General features: G+C 48.3%; 2 protein-coding genes across 4 annotated transcripts; one reads left to right on the forward strand and one right to left on the reverse strand.

Annotated features, from left to right (window-relative positions):
• Positions 1 to 549: 549 nt before the first annotated feature.
• TIGD7 (tigger transposable element derived 7) lies at positions 550 to 2,196 on the forward strand (the record flags this gene model as incomplete). The annotated part of the gene is made up of 1 exon (XM_082644536.1): positions 550 to 2,196. One exon carries the CDS (start codon positions 550 to 552, stop codon positions 2,194 to 2,196), a length of 1,647 nt encoding a protein of 548 aa, XP_082500662.1.
• A 6,249-nt stretch (positions 2,197 to 8,445) lies between these two features.
• ZNF263 (zinc finger protein 263) lies at positions 8,446 to 15,442 on the reverse strand. Of its 3 annotated transcripts, none has more exons than XM_082645236.1 (6): positions 14,627 to 15,442; positions 13,567 to 13,747; positions 13,044 to 13,078; positions 12,653 to 12,779; positions 10,984 to 11,100; positions 8,446 to 10,469 (listed from the first exon to the last, which is right to left on the reverse strand). In XM_082645236.1, exons 1-6 carry the CDS (start codon positions 15,011 to 15,013, stop codon positions 9,301 to 9,303), a joined length of 2,016 nt encoding a protein of 671 aa, XP_082501362.1. In that variant the 5' UTR covers positions 15,014 to 15,442; the 3' UTR covers positions 8,446 to 9,300. The 3 variants fall into 3 exon arrangements, with proteins under 3 accessions (XP_082501362.1, XP_082501361.1, XP_082501363.1); XM_082645235.1 differs by having other exon boundaries at positions 13,044 to 13,117; XM_082645237.1 differs by lacking the exons at positions 13,044 to 13,078; positions 13,567 to 13,747 and having other exon boundaries at positions 14,627 to 15,438.
• Positions 15,443 to 15,672: the final 230 nt, after the last annotated feature.

A 15,672-nucleotide genomic window follows, 5' to 3' on the forward strand; every position in this document is an offset into this window, starting at 1 on the left:
TTGGAAGAGGAGAAGCCACGCTGCATCTCTGTTACACAATATTATTCTGTCCTTGCCTTTAAGGCTTTCACACTCCCTTGTGAAGCACCACTTTTTATTGAGATTTATCTTACCTGAGTCTGTCCCTCTTGTGAGCACATCTCACCTCCTCTCTTCCTTTTGTGTCTTTTCCTGTATTCAGTTAGGGAGAGTATGCAGGTATTCCTGTTATTCCTGACTGGTGCTGCTGCATCTGTCAAGGGAGAGAAGAAAAAGCGTTCAGAAGGGGGTTTCTGAAGACTGACCATCCGTGTCTTGCAGGAGCAACAACTAGATCGGACCTTGCAGTGGCAATTTTCTGAGTTCAGACCTTTACCTCTAGACTAGCACTTCAATCATGAGCCCTTATCCTTTTTAGCCCATTACCCTTCAGTATAAATTCCTATGCCTTCTGGGGGGCGTTGTGCTAGTTGGGGGGATGGGGAGTTGTTTCATTTTTAATTTTTTTTTTCCAATTCAGTAATGCTTTTTCCTTTTTACCCCTGTTGATTGCCTGAAACCAAATTCAGTATGAATAAGAGAGGGAAATATACAACACTGAATTTGGAGGAGAAAATGAAGGTTCTAAGTAGGATTGAAGCGGGACGATCTCTTAAAAGTGTAATGGATGAATTTGGAATCAGTAAATCAACATTTTATGACATTAAAAAGAACAAGAAATTGATTTTGGACTTTGTACTGAAGCAGGACATGCCATTAGTAGGGGCCGAGAAGAGAAAGAGAACAACAGGAGCCAAATATGGTGACGTGGATGATGCAGTCTACATGTGGTACCAACAGAAGCGCTCAGCTGGTGTCCCTGTGAGAGGCGTGGAGCTTCAGGCTGCTGCCGAGAGATTTGCACAGTGTTTTGGGCGAACAGACTTCAAAGCTAGCACGGGTTGGCTTTTTAGATTTCGAAATAGGCATGCAATTGGGAACCGAAAAGTATGTGGGGAACAAGTCCTACGTTCAGCTTCAGAAAATGTTGAGCCGTTTCGACAAAAACTGTCCATGCTTATCAAAGAGGAGAAACTGTGTCTTGCTCAGCTGTACAGTGGGGATGAGACTGACCTCTTTTGGAAGTCAATGCCAGAAAATACTCAGGCAAGCAGAAAAGATATCTGCCTGCCAGGGAGGAAAATAAACAAAGAACAATTGTCTGCTCTTTTATGTGCAAATGCAGATGGTACTCATAAGTTAAAGTCAATCATTATTGGAAAATCAAAGCTGCCCAGAAGTGTAAAAGAGGACACATGTACATTACCTGTGATATACAAACCTAGTAAAGATGTTTGGTTCACCAGAGAATCGTTTTCAGAATGGTTTTTTCAAAACTTTGTTCCTGAGGTCAAGCACTTTCAAGTTAATGTTCTAAGATTCCATGAGGAGGATGTCAGGGCCTTGTTACTTCTGGACAATTCTCCAGTTCACCCTTCCACTGAATCACTAACCAGTGAGGATGGTCGAATAAAATGCATGTTCTTTCCCCATGACACTTCAACCTTGATTCAGCCAATGAATCAGGGTGTGATCTTGAGCTGCAAACGACTTTACAGGTGGAAGCAACTTGAGGAGAGTCTTGTAATTTTTGAAGAAAGTGATGATGAGCAAGATAAAGGAGAAAAAGGAGTTTCCAAGATTAAAATCTACAACATAAAAAGTGCAATTTTTAACTGGGCAAAGAGTTGGGATGAAGTAAAACAAATAACCATAGCAAATGCGTGGGAAAATCTTCTTCACAAAAAGGAACCTGAATATGATCTTCAAGGCTTAGAAGATGGGGATTATAGAGAAATTCTTGAGAAATGTGGGGAGTTGGAAACCAACCTGGATGACGACAGGGTGTGGTTAAATGGGGATGAAGAAAAGGGCAGCCCCCGGCAAACAAAAGGTGGAGTTACAAAGGAAGTTGTTCAAAAAGCGGGAGCTGAGGAGCAGACTGCTGAATTTAAGTTATCTGCTGTAAGAAAGAGTTTGGACTACCTTCTTGACTTTGTTGATGCAACACCTGAGTTTCAAAGGTTCCATTTTACACTGAAAGAGATGCAACAAGACATAATCAAGAAGCAGTTCCAGAGTAGAATCCATTCTAGAATTGGTAGCTTTTCGAAACGTAGGCCTCATAATATTAAGGATTCCTCCAATATGCCTTCAACTTCTGGTTGTAGTAATTAGATATTGTGTTTAAAGATTTCTGCAGTTACGTAATGATACATGAATTAGACTTGTTGTGAACTGTCATTGTTTTTATCAACTGACCTCACTTTGCACAGCAATGCCCGTTTATATTATTTATAAAACACACGATTTGAAAGTAATAAGTTTGGGGCTTTTTGATGTATAAATATGTTCATTAATCTATATTTTTTTCTATTTTAGACAAGGACTTGAATAATGAGGAACTATTGTCCCAGATTATCTAAGGTGAAATGGATGTGGGGAAAGCATTAAAGTCTAAATGTATTCACAGCATATAACAAAGAAGCTATATATATGCTGACTAGTTATTTAAGAAGATAAGGGCAGACTTGGTTTTCAATTTAATGGTATGACATACTCTGCTCTTGTAAATGAGTTACCACCTGTTTAGTGTTTGTTTTCTTCTTATTGTGGAAGTGACATATGCTGATTATAAAAAAGATACATAAGAAAGGTAAAAAGCACCCGAATTCTGTCAACTGATGATAGTCTCCCTTAACACTTTGGTATATTTCATGTATTTTTAAAAATAGGTAAGTTACATTGTAAATACAATTTTATATCTTATTGTCTTAACATTTTTGTTACTTATAAAATTAGCATTTGTGAACTACAATGAGGTATCACCTCACACTGGTCAGAATGGCCAATATCAAAAAATCTACAAACAATAAATGCTGGAGAGGGTGTGGAGAAAAGGGAACCCTCTTGCACTGTTGGTGGGAATGTAAATTGATACAGCCACTATGGAGAACAGTATGGAGTTTCCTTAAAAAACTAAAAATAGAACTACCATACGACCCAGCAATCCCACTACTGGGCATATACCCTGAGAAAACCATAATTCAAAAAGAGTCATGTACCACAATGTTCATTGCAGCTCTATTTACAATAGCCAGGACATGGAAGCAACCTAAGTGTCCATCAACAGATGAATGGATAAAGAAGATGTGGCACATATGTACAATGGAATATTACTTAGCCATACAAATTGAGTTATTTGTAGTGAGGTGGATGGACCTAGAGTCTGTCATACAGAGTGAAGTAAGTCAGAAAGAGAAAAACAAATACCGTATGCTAACACATATATATGGAATCAAAAAAAAAAAAAAAGGTTCTGAAGAACCTAGGGGCAGGACAGGAATAAAGACACAGACGTAGAGGATGGACTTGAGGACACGGGGATGGGGAAGGGTAAGCTGGGATGAAGTGAGAGAGTAACTGACATACATACACGACCAAATGTAAAATAGATAGCTAGTGGGAAGCAGCTGCATAGCACAGGGAGATCAGCTCGTGCTTTGTGACCACCTAGAGGGGTGGGATAGGGAGGGTGTGAGGGAGACATAAAAGGGAGGAGATACGGAGATATATATGTACAGCTGATTCACTTTGTTATAAAGCAGAAATTAACACACCATTGTGAAGCAATTACACTCCAATAAAGATGTTTAAAAAAAAGAAAAGAAAAAAAAATAGCATTTGTGGAGACACCCTTCAAGCCTAGCGTAGAATGGATTATGGAAGAAGTTGAGGGGGAATGTCAGATGATCATACTGGACAGCACTCTACTTCAATGCATTAAACACCTGTTTTCCCCCCAATCGTCATAAAGTCCCAGAATAAATGACTGGCAGTCATACCCTTTTCAAAAGTATTCATTGAGGGAGTTCCCTGGTGGCCCAGTGGTTAGGATTCCAGGTTTTCACTGCTGGTCCGGGGTTCAATCCCTGGTTGGGGAACTGATATTCCGCAAGCTTCGTGGCACAGCAAAAAAAAAAAAAAAAAAAGAAGTATTCATTGATTTTGCACATTTCATGTTGCTAGGCACAGAGTGTGGTGTTGGGCATTTAGAATTACAAAGAAAAGGAATAGGAACAAACCAGCGTTGGATGTGTAAGAGCTAAGATGAGTACAGAGAGGGCTTTGCGAGTGCTTGGGTGGTAGGGGACATATCTGAGCCGGGCAAGTGTGACTTCTGAGCTGGCCTTTACCGTGTGGGGGAAAGAGGGAGAAGGGCAGTCCGGGCAAAGGGGAGCGTCTGCACAGGCTGTTCGGTGTGAGAGTGCATCTCCCCTCGGAGGCGGCAAGATCCCTGGATGGTTGCTGTACGGGCCGCTAGCAGAGAAGAGGAGCAAAGACAAATAAGGGTCAGATTTTCAGTGCCCTTGGAGGTCATCCTAAGATTTTAGACTTCGGGCTGGACCCCCGTAAAGTCCTGTCGGCTCTACGTCCTGAAAGTCTCACCTCGTGTCCACTTCTCCCTCCTCACTGCTCGTTTCCTGGTCCAGGCGGCATCACTCTCTGCACCTGTCTCCTTAGTCTCCCGCTCTGCTTTCTCGTCCTCTCCCATCCGTTCCCCGCCCTGCAGACAGACAGAGCTAACACAAAATTGAAGAGGTGCCTCGCGTGCTTAAGAGCTTTCGTGGGCTTCTAGGCCCGCCCTTCAACGACCGTGAGACGCCCCTTCCCACTTGCCCACCCCCGCCCAGCTCTGTGCTCGCCGCATGAGGGAACACTAGGGCGGGCCTAGACGCCCGGCCCCGCTGTCGGCCCTGGGTTAGCGCGCGCACCTGCGGGCAGGGAAGTTTCGGGGAGTATTGTCGCGCCGCTGGTAACCGCTCGTAACCTCCTGGGCGGAAGGAGAGGGAAACCCTTCGCCGCGCCGCCCGGCCCAACCGCCAGAGTCGTAGCCCGCAGGCGGCGCGAGGCCAGGTCTAGCCGGGGAGGGGCGGGGCCTGCTTGGAGGGTGGGCCTGAGGAGGGGGCGCGCCCCGGCGCAGCCGGGGAGCGCGTGCCCGCGGACCCCCCGGTGCGGTGCGAGCGGAGGTTCCCCGGGACTGCGGGCGGAGGGCGGCCTTGAAGGGAGACGCGGCAGGTGCGTGCGGCCGGGGCGAGGCGGCTGCCGAGCGCCACCACCCCCTAGCCGTTGCTCCTCCCGGGCCGGCTTGGGAGCCGTCCTCCATGGGACCAGCCGGTGGGGCACGCGGGCGGTTCTAGGGGCGCGGCGCCCTGTCCTAGATGACGCCGGAAGCTAAGCTGCGGGACGCGCAGACTCGTTGGCTTTGCCCAAGCCTGAGAAAGGACTCAAGTTTTGGGTTCTGGAAATCATTCCTGAAGACGAGAGCTGCTCGGAGAAACGCAGGCACCTCGCTCTTGTACCAGTGGCTGGGGCAGGATTCCCAAACTTAACCTGGACCCCCTACCAAGAGAACGAGAAATCCCCTCAAGAGCAGCTTCACCCTCTGAGTGGGGAACCACACCCAGGATTTAGAACGTTTTCCTGCCTAGAGGGAAAGTGGGGATGGAGAGGCAAACACAATTCCTCGTTATGTCCAAAACACACCCTAGGATTTCAGAAACTTCTTAGTATTTTCTTTTCCCATCCTTTCTGCCTGAAGAAATCTCACTATCTCCCTGAAGCAGCTTTGGATCCTGGTGAGTCACCAGTTTTGATTTCTTAACAGAAGCTTCTGGGACATTCAAGGTGTCTCAGTGATGAATTGAGGACATTAACTGGAACGTTTGTCAGAATTGGGGCGGGGGCTGTGCCATTTTTCATTAACCATTTTGTCATTGTTGAATTCACCTAGACCATTACCTCTGCCTCCTGACTGCGTTATTGAGACCTGTAAGTTCTTTCATTACTGCAGTAAAAATTCTTAAAGTGTTTTCTGATAACTTTCCCTGGAAAAAAACTAAACAACTTGGTACTGTTTTAACACTTCCTCTGGTCTCTGGTGTTAGGGGGCTTTGTCCCCATTGATGTCGGGCCTGCTGCTTTTAGTCTGCCTCTGCCAGGCTTCTGCTTACATGTGCTACTGATTCTCCACCCAGGAGCCTTTCTGCTGGTCTCATGTGCTACCTTTGCTACAAGGGTATGTGGCTATTGCTCAGGGTCAGTCCACATCTCCCAGTTCTCCTTTGTACCCATTTGGACTGAAGGGGCAGGGGTCTTTATTGCCCCCAGCATTAGTCTCCCTTTGACGAAAAAGCCTGTTGGAATCTGTTCTGGTTTCTTTTTCAAGAGGACTAGTGGGGTAAAAATAATAATGTAAAACGTATGTGTGTAGTGTAAAAGTATATATACTTGGCCCTCCCTTGCAGTGCCTTCATGGAACCCTTTAGTAAGGGCCTCTGACCCACTTTCTGAAATATGACTATAACGATGAAGTCATCAATCCTGACTGTCAATAGCAGACTGCTCCCCAGAATTCCTGCCAGCGTGGTTTTATTTATTTATTTACTTTTTGGCTGTGTCACATGGCTTGTGGGATCTTAGTTCCCCAACCAAGGACTGAACCCAGGCCAACTTGCCAGTGAAAGCGCCGAGTCCTAACCACTGGACCACCAGGGAATTCCCCAGCATGGTCTTACATTGCTCTTACTACCAGGTACTTAAGAAGGCATGGTGGTGTGCTGAATTGGGCGATTGGGACTGACGTGTATACACTGATGTGTATAAAATTGATGACTAGTAAGAACCTGCAGTATAAACAATCAAACAAAAAACTAAAAAAAAAAAAGGCAATTTGCCAGTTTTATCTACCCACAGGTGGCACAAATAGGTATTTTCTATATGCCAGGCTCTGTGCTAAGTGTTTTACAAGCAATATTTTGTGACATCACCTCATGAAAACAAGGCCAAGAAGAGCTCTGCATGTTAAGTTTGTTAGAAGGGGAGTTAGACTGGGGATTGGGTGAAGTCTACTATTGGAAAGCCTTCTTAGTGCCAGGAGTGAACACCTGGGGGTCCTCTTGCTCTGGCTCAAACTGTAGTACTCCAAGTAGGAGCAATGCCAGTTAGACCACATCCTAAGATCTGTATGGATGGTATTATGGGGGATGAGGGATAAGGATCTGAAGGAGAGGGGTGCTTTCTATTCTCATGAGGTTTACAATCCACATAAGTTGCCATCTTAACCAGAGTGCTTACTAACGTCAACTTTACACCACCCACCCACTTCATGGCATCGGCAGCCACAGCGGCCCTGTCCTGCTCCTACCACTGTCCATTCCACATTAATCTCTTTCAAATCCTCACCTCCCTTCCCTGACCCCCAAGCCCCGCACTACCACTGCCCTCTTGAGGGTAAGAGAATGGTACAGAAATGAGAAACAGATATAAGCAAGGGTGGGGGGCACGCAGGGTTATTTCCTTTACTTAAAAGTGCTATATTTAATAGCCTGTTGCCAATCGAATGTTTCATCTTTTTGTCCCAAAGAACAGCTAGTTAGATATTTTCCTCCAGGGCCAAATCCTGAGATGTTTTCCTAGCATCAGAATTTCCACTCCTAGAATTCTCCCTGGTATTCTACCTCTTTTCCATAGAAACACACTCCTAGAATTCCTATTCCTGATTCCCCATTCTGAAATGTAATGCTGTCTCCTAATAATTTTGCCCTCTCCTATATCTCCCTCCACTAATGGGCAATAACACAGTTATATCAGAACCATCTTTTCCTGGGAATCATTTGCTCGACCAAAATAACTTGTCTTTGACGAGCCAGATCTTCCTTTACCTACTTTGCAAGAAAGTAAACATTCTAAACAATCAAAAGACAATGTTCAGGGCTTCCCTGGTGGCGCAGTGGTTAAGAATTCGCCTGCCAACGCAGGGGACACGGGTTCCAGCCCTGGTCCAGGAAGATCCCACATGCCGCGGAGCAACTAAGCCCATGTGCCACAACCAGAGACTGCGCTCTAGAGCCTGCGAGCCACAACTGCTGAGCCTGCGTGCCACAGCTACTGAAGCCCGCACGCCTAGAGCCCATGCTCCACAACAAGAGAAGCCACCGCAGTGAGAAGCCAGTGCACTGCAATGAAGGGTAGCCCCCGCTTGCCTCAACTAGAGAAAGCCCGTGCGCAGCCATGAAAACCCAACGCAGCCAAAAAAAATAATTTTTTAAATTAAAAAAAAAAGACAATGTTCACAGCTGTACACCATAGAAGGAAAAAAAAAAAACCTTCTAGAACACCCTTATGACATCACCCCAAGCAGCCACTGGACTTGACCCTTTGTTACCACATAGCAGTCCCAGCCTGGAGCCAGCCAGGGCCACGCTCCCTCCCTCAGCCTGTCTGTTGTCACCTTTGTCAGAACCCTCCTTAACAACCAAGTAAGACCACAAAGAGAGAGCCAGGTCCTCAACCCAAAGCAGGTGGAAGACCGATCAACACTGGAGGCCAAGTCAAAGGCCCTCAATGATGAGTCACACACTCATGTTTCCTGAAGATATTTATTACCATCCAAACATATTTTCAACAGGGAAAGGCATGATTCCTAATTTCCCCAGGATCCATGTTTTCAAAGTCTCCCAGGGAACCCATCTTTCATGGAACCCTCTGAGGACTTGATCTCTGCAAAGGGTAAGCTAATTAAGACCCCAGTTTCCTCTGCCAATTCCTGGGCTGACCTGCAAATTCCATCTTACTATTTCCCTTAGGTCTCTGGTTCCTTTTTGTTTGAGGTGACAATTACATGCATGACCTGCCAATGAGCCCTAACGTCAGGCCACTGAGGGCACTGTGGTGGCTGCCCGGGATTGCTTGTGGCTTCTCAGCCAGGCCTTCAGAAGAGCTGCAACTCACCACCAGTCTTTCGGTGCCTCCAGCTGGTCTCCCAGGAGACCTGGCCCCTCTTCTTTGGTCTCCAGGGCCTCAGGAGCCCAAAAGCTCCTGATGAATGTCCCAAGTGAGGAAGCAATACCAGGAAGTCTGTGGATTCCCAAAGTTGTTGGGATACACACTGGACACAGTAAGGGACCCAAGTCTCAAGTTGGCTAAATATGCTGAGGGGGTAGGTGTGCCCTGAGACTGGAAGAACTTCAGAGGGGACTCCACCCTGAGAGGGTCACTTCAAAGACTTGCCATCCTCACTAGTTCCAACAGAATTCCTTTTCAGTTTTATGCTAATCCTTTGCTGCCTCTGCACCTCCCTCACAACGACCCTCCCCTGGTTCCTCTTTGGAGTAATTACCTTAAAGATGCAGATCATGCTGGGTAAGGAATACCAGCTCTTAACAAGAGGCCCCTCTGAATATGCCACCTTATCTGGGCCCAAAAGAAATCCCATTGTTTCTAGCCAGTGTGAGTTCTCTGATGACTCATAAGGCGTGAACTCCGAGAAAAGCTTTCTCCACATTCAGAACATTTATAGGGTCTCTCTCCTGTATGGGTTCTCAGATGACGAATCCGATTGGAGCTGTGAGAGAAACTGTCTCCACACTCATGACAGGTATAGGGTTTCTCTCCCGTGTGAATTCTCTGGTGTCTGATTAAGTTGGATCTATGAGAGAAGTTTTCCCCACAGAGGGTACATTTATATGGTTTCTCTCCTGTGTGTGTTCTCTGGTGTCTGGTGAGGTGCATGCCCTGCCGGAAGCTCTTCCCACAAGTTAAACACTGAAAGAGTTTCTTCTCTGCCTTGTGGGTCCCATGATTGGCAAGAAAGAGAGTGCTGTCACTCACTGCTTCCCCACACTCAGAGAAGGGGTACAGCCTCTCTTTCTCGTGAGTTCTTTCGTGAATAGCAAGGTGAGAGCTGCGAGAGAAACTTTTCCCACACTCAGAACACTTATAAGGTCTCTCTCCTGTGTGAATTCTCTGGTGCCTAAGGAGGTTGGAACTGTGAGCAAAGATCTCCCCGCACTCAGGGCACTTGTAGGGCTTTTCACCTGTGTGCGTTCTCTGGTGCCTGTGGAGGTTGGAGTTGCAAGAGAAGCTCTTTCCACACTCATTACATTGATAGGGCTTTTCACCGGTGTGGGTACGCTGATGCCGAGTCAGGTGGGTATTCTGACTGAAGCTTTTTCCACACTCGAGGCACTTATGGGGCTCCTCTCCCAAGTGTGCTCTGTGTAGTGACAAAAAGTGTGGATGCCCGCCAAAGATTTCAGCGCACTCCACACCCATACACAGTCTTTCTGCTGCATGTATTCTCTGGTGCCTAATCAGGTTCGAATTGTTAGAGAAATTTTTGCCACACAAGGGACATAAATGGAGCTTCTTCGGCTGCAGTTCCTTTGGCCGCCCCAGTTCTCTGCAACTTGTGGCCCCCACTAAGGACTGCTCCATCCGAACCTCTGGGGGAGGCTCCCAATGCTCTTCTGCCCTGTCACGAGGCCTTCCCTGCTCAGGACTCCAGGGTACCTCCCCTCCGGCCTGGCCAGGCAGCAGCGCCCGAGGGTGGATGCTCTCAGGGCAAACGGACTGAGCACTTTCTTCCAGATTGTCAAATTTCTCTTCCCCTGGAAGATTGAGAGAAACCAAACCCGTGTTATTTCTACACCAGAGAAAAGGAAATCCCATGTGTGCTACTGCCTGTAGGTCAGAAGTCCAGAAGGGCTGGCTCTACCTCAGTTTCCCATCTTCCCCATATAGGTAAAGCACCATAGACAGGCATCCACATAAGAGGTGGGGCCATCACTCAGGAATCAGAGCTCAAACCAGTCTTGAATTCCCTTATAGGGGCCCCGACCTCCCTCTCCAAATGAGCCTCTGGCTTCTGCCCTTGGGGAATGGGTGAGATGGAGCAGGACTGGGACTAGGGTGGGCAAATGAGCCCAGGAGTGAATGCCTCCTTACACTTTGCACCCTGGGTACCTCGCATGCCATCACTGGGATGGAAGTGGGCAGTGGGGACACTGGAAGAATGTACCTCCCTGGCAGTGGTGATGGGCTAGCCTTACACCAAGACCCTCAAATGCCTCATTCCCAACAGCAGGAGGCTAGCTGCGCAGGCTGCTCAACTGCGTTTCTTACCTGGAGCTGGGCTTCTGGGGCTCAGGCCCTCCTTGCAAGTCTGGACACTGGGATCCCAGGGCTTTCCTTCTTGTTCCACCTGGGTGCTCAGGGCCTCCTGACTGGGAACCTGAGACTCTGTTCACAATGAAAGAAAAGGATTTCTATGTCACCATTTTCCTCTTACCAGGCAGGGCAAACAAAGATAGTCTTGTTCCCTGCCTTCAGTGAATGGATACAGAAATCTGACAGCAATTACTTGGAACATACACTAAACTCTTCCCACTGGTTACCCCTAGAGAAAGAAATTGGAGGAAGGAGACTGTGGCTTTTTCTTTTTACACTTTTGCAGTACTTGGGATTTTTTGCAATGAGAATGTAAAACTTCTGTAATTAAAACAACAATCAAACAAACAAACATGGTCAGGGTGGTCAGTTCCTTGAGGAATCAGTTTAATACTGTGAAAGAGCCTTGACTCTTATGGATACATATAAAATAGAACTAAGTTTGACTGGGCAACTCCAGAAGGAGAAAATGTAATATGATGGACAATCAGAAAAGGACCTGGGACTCTGAGAGGACCCTGAGATTAAAACCCAAAAGTGCCACCCTGTGCTACGCTCACTCCAACTCCAGCAAACACGGACTTTAAAAAGTTTAGTTTCAAGAACTTGTGATCCGAACTCTTCCTATTTAGCACTCACTGAAACAGCTGTGCTCAACTTAGGGCACCAAGCCACAGCACAGTGACAGAAAACCTGGAGAAGGCCCCCGTGAAGGCAACCAAACCCAGCAGTGATCCCCTTGCAAAATTAGTGCAAGTGACATGATAGCTGTGCTTCTCTTTACGAAAACCTCATGTTTGAAAACAAAGTGCAGTGTGACTCTACCAGGTGTGCATCAATATAGCTATAATGGTAACATACACAATCCTGTTTTATGTTGTTTTTTAAGACTCCCCCCAACTTTTTATTATGAGAATTTTCATACATGCAGAAAAATGAAGGAATTATACAACACCCACACACTCTCCACCTAAATCCAACTATCAGTTTTTGGTCATATTTCACAGACCTCATTTTTAATCTCTGCATAATAGTTCAACACATAGATGCATCTTAATTTATATCTAACTTACTCAGACTCTGTTTTAGATATATATCATTTCCAACTTTCCACAAAGCCTTCCCCCTTCCTGAATTCTTAAGGACTGGGACAGCCACTGAGCTGGAATGTTGATGCCAGTGCCCCTGAAATTTGTGCCTCTGGGGAAGAGCCCAGAAATACTAATGGAGCATAGAAAACATAAGTGAGGTCAGAAGAATAAGCATTTTGAACTTGCAAGGCATCAAGAACTTAGAGCCCTAAAGCATCCTGTGATCTGTGTGTGAGGGGTGGGAAGTGGGGCTGGGGTGGCGGGAGGGGGTGGGCACCATTGGATTTGACTTGTTCTGCCTTAGGAAGTTCATTATGGCTCAGACTCCCCGCCCTCAGCCCTGGCAGCTGGGGCCCTTAAGTGTGCCAACTGTGGCACCTGGCAAATATTTAAGTGATCTTAGTCCAAGGGACTTTAGACAAAGGCAGGTCGTCTGGCTGAACTCAGAACTTATACCCGGGAGGTGAGCACCTAAGGGACAGGACCCTGGTCAGAAATGGCTCAGCCTTCATCCCTGGAAAAGAAGTCCTTACCCAGTGAGTCCACATTCTCATAACTCTCCTGCACCGTGTCCTGGGAGAGGGCCCTCTTACTAGGATGCTGATGCCCCCACTCCTCCTGGGAGATGTACATAGCCACGTCCTCTAAGCTCTCAGGCAACTGAAACAGCACAAGATCGCCTTTAGGCCCTGAGGCACCAAGAACAATTCAAGCAGAGTCATGGGTTAAAGGGGCAAAACCCAGGTGTGCTGAGGACACATTTCATGGGGAAGAAGGGGTAGGCCTACAAGTGAGGTGTGGAGGACAAATAAAGAAGGTGGGGAAGATGCATGTGGTGAGGTAAAAAGGATCCTCTCCAAGTGGCAAAAGGACCCCACCCCGACAAGAGCAACTGCGGGGAGACAATGGGAACTTCCACATCACCTGGGGCCCAGTCAGCTCCTTGTCTTCCATGTTTCCTTCGGGAGGAAAGAGAGAAAGCCAGGGAGCAGATAATGCTGAAGGTGACAGAAATTATGATGAGAACGGCATTCCTAATTCTTGGAAACCCAAGGATTATCACCACACAGTATCCATTCCCCAACACCCAGTCTCTGCTTTGAGGATCGAACACTGAACAAAAGAAGGCAACCGAGGAATAATAAAAGCGATATTCAAAACAACAGAGTACCAGCAGTCTTCCCTGCTGGCCCAAGCATTAAAGCCCTCGATCATTCACTGAGCTCTAAATGTCTCCGTTCTGCATACAAAAGGGCTTACTAAGAGATCCCCCTCCCTCCACCCACCCCAAGAGGAATCCAAACCACTTCTAGGTCTTGCACGCCACATCTGGAAACCCTCAGGTCAGAAATGCCCCCTCCTTGGCAGCCATGCTGCATTCTGCTGGTGTCAGGGGCAACCCCAAAGCCCCTCCTCCCTCCCACTTGCCCAGAGAACTGTTCCTCACCCCTCTCCTTTACAGTCTGGGGATCCCTTTTGGGGCTGGGGCCTAGCAGCTCCTGCAGCCTGCGGCCAGGGCTTCGCTCAGTCTCCATTGGCTCCAGCTTGAAGCTCGGTGACTCTCGTGCTGTTTCCAGAGGCAAAGGCTCCTCCAAAAGCACTTCTGTTCCCCGCCCATGGTTTGTCACCTGGGAACCAACCCACATCACTCACCATCACAACAGGGCCCAAAAGGAAGGGAAATTAAATTAGTACAGAATTCTGAGGGCAAGCCTTCAACGGAGAACCACTGGCAATCCCTTTGGACCCACCAAGAGAGAAGAATGGTTTACAGTAAAACCAAACTTTTCTGACCCCGTGTACACCTGAGAAAATGTGTGTGAGGGGTGGGGGAAGTTCACTTCCAATGCACACCTTCCCCACACAGCTCTTCTGACACACCTCACTCCCTCTCACTTTCCCCCACCTTTTCAAGATGCGTCCGTTCCTGACTACTGGGTAAATTAAACTTGGGTGGCCCTAGGGCAAGTGGCCTCAGAGATTCAGCGCCAGTTTTTTAAGTCCACTATTAACGGCCACCCAGCTTTGTAGAGATTAGACTGCTGACTGTAATATAACAATAGCTAACAGCTATTAAGCACGAACTGTAAACCAGTAGTGTGATCAAAACTACATCCTGCTCTAATGCTCAAAGCAACGCTAGAGAGAGGTATTTTACCATTCTCATTTTACCAAATCTGAGGCCCAAAGAAATTTAGTAACTTGCCCAAAGTCCCAAAGCTAGTACGAAGCAGAGTGAGCATTTGAACCTAGCGAGCTAACTCCTGGGCTCACACTAATGCAGAGACACTGCCTCCATGTGGAAACAGAGCACTCTTCACTGCTCGCTCTGTCCACTTGGGGAAAATCTGGAGAATGAAAGTTCCTCGCTAAACTACAAAAAGGCTTCTTGCCCACCTAAGGTCTACTCAGGGCAACCAAGTAAATTCGTAGGGGTAACTGGGCCAACGCGATGTCCCAGTCCTCAGGGCCAAACAAACCGCAAATAAAACAGCTCTTTCTCTCACCTGTTGCCTCAGTCTCCCAAGCTCTTTCTGCATATCCTCCACCAGAGTCACCGCTTCCTCGCCGCTCTCCGGATGCAGCTCCTGCACCCTGCTCTGGATCTCCTGGGGCAGGATGGTCAGAAACTGCTCCAGCACCAACACCTCCAGGATCTGCTCCTTGGTACGCATCTCAGGCCGCAGCCACCCGTGGCAAAGCTCCTGGAGCCGACTGAGGGCTTCCCGGGGCCCAGCGGCCTCTTGGAAGCGGAACCGTCTGAAGCGCTGATGGGAGGCCTCCGGGCTGGGTCCTGGGTCTGTCGGGGGCAGCTCCTGGCTCCAGGCGCAGTCCTCCTCCAGTTTCACTATCAGGAGCCCTTCCCGGTCCTGGAAGCCCGGACCCGACGCCATCTTCAGGTCCCCACACCGCCTTGGCCCCGAAACCTGCTGCGCCCAGTTAGGAAGGCGCCCCCGGCCCCGCGCAAGGATGGCGGGCGTCCACAAGAGCCGGGGGCCCCGAAGCCCCAAATCCCGGCCGAGGAGCCCGGCTCCAGGGCGGGCGCAGCCGGCTCCGGCGCCTCGGCGTCAGTCGTTTGCGGGCGCCGCCGCACCACCCCCTGGCCCGCCCCCGCCAGGACCGCCCCAGGGCAGGACCTAAGCACCGCGCTTTCCCCCTTGCCGCGGACTCACGCAAGACTCGAAGCTCGGCTCCCACGCCGGAAGTCCCAGAGCGCGTTAGGCGTCAACAACCAACGGCGCCTGCTCCGGACCAACTTCCCGGTCACGTTCCGAGAACTCTAGTGCCCATTGGGTCAGGTCTCGCCACACACTCACCGCTGACCAACCAGAAGAAAAGATTTGCCTGCAGGGGCGGGACGAGCGAAGGGCCAATTGGGGACGAGAGGCGGGGCCATCGGGCGAGCTCCGGGATCTCAGAAACCCCTGGGAGCCGCAATCCGTACGTCTGTTTGTGGAAATTAAGCCCAAATCGGGTGTGACCGGCGGACTACCAGGGTCAGAATCCCTCGGAAAGCTTACTGAAGTTCAGATCTCCGAGTCACGCGAGATCC

This window comes from Mesoplodon mirus (genome assembly GCF_964341445.2).
Source record: "Mesoplodon mirus genome assembly, chromosome: 15".
In the NCBI taxonomy this organism is placed as follows: domain Eukaryota; kingdom Metazoa; phylum Chordata; class Mammalia; order Artiodactyla; family Ziphiidae; genus Mesoplodon; species Mesoplodon mirus.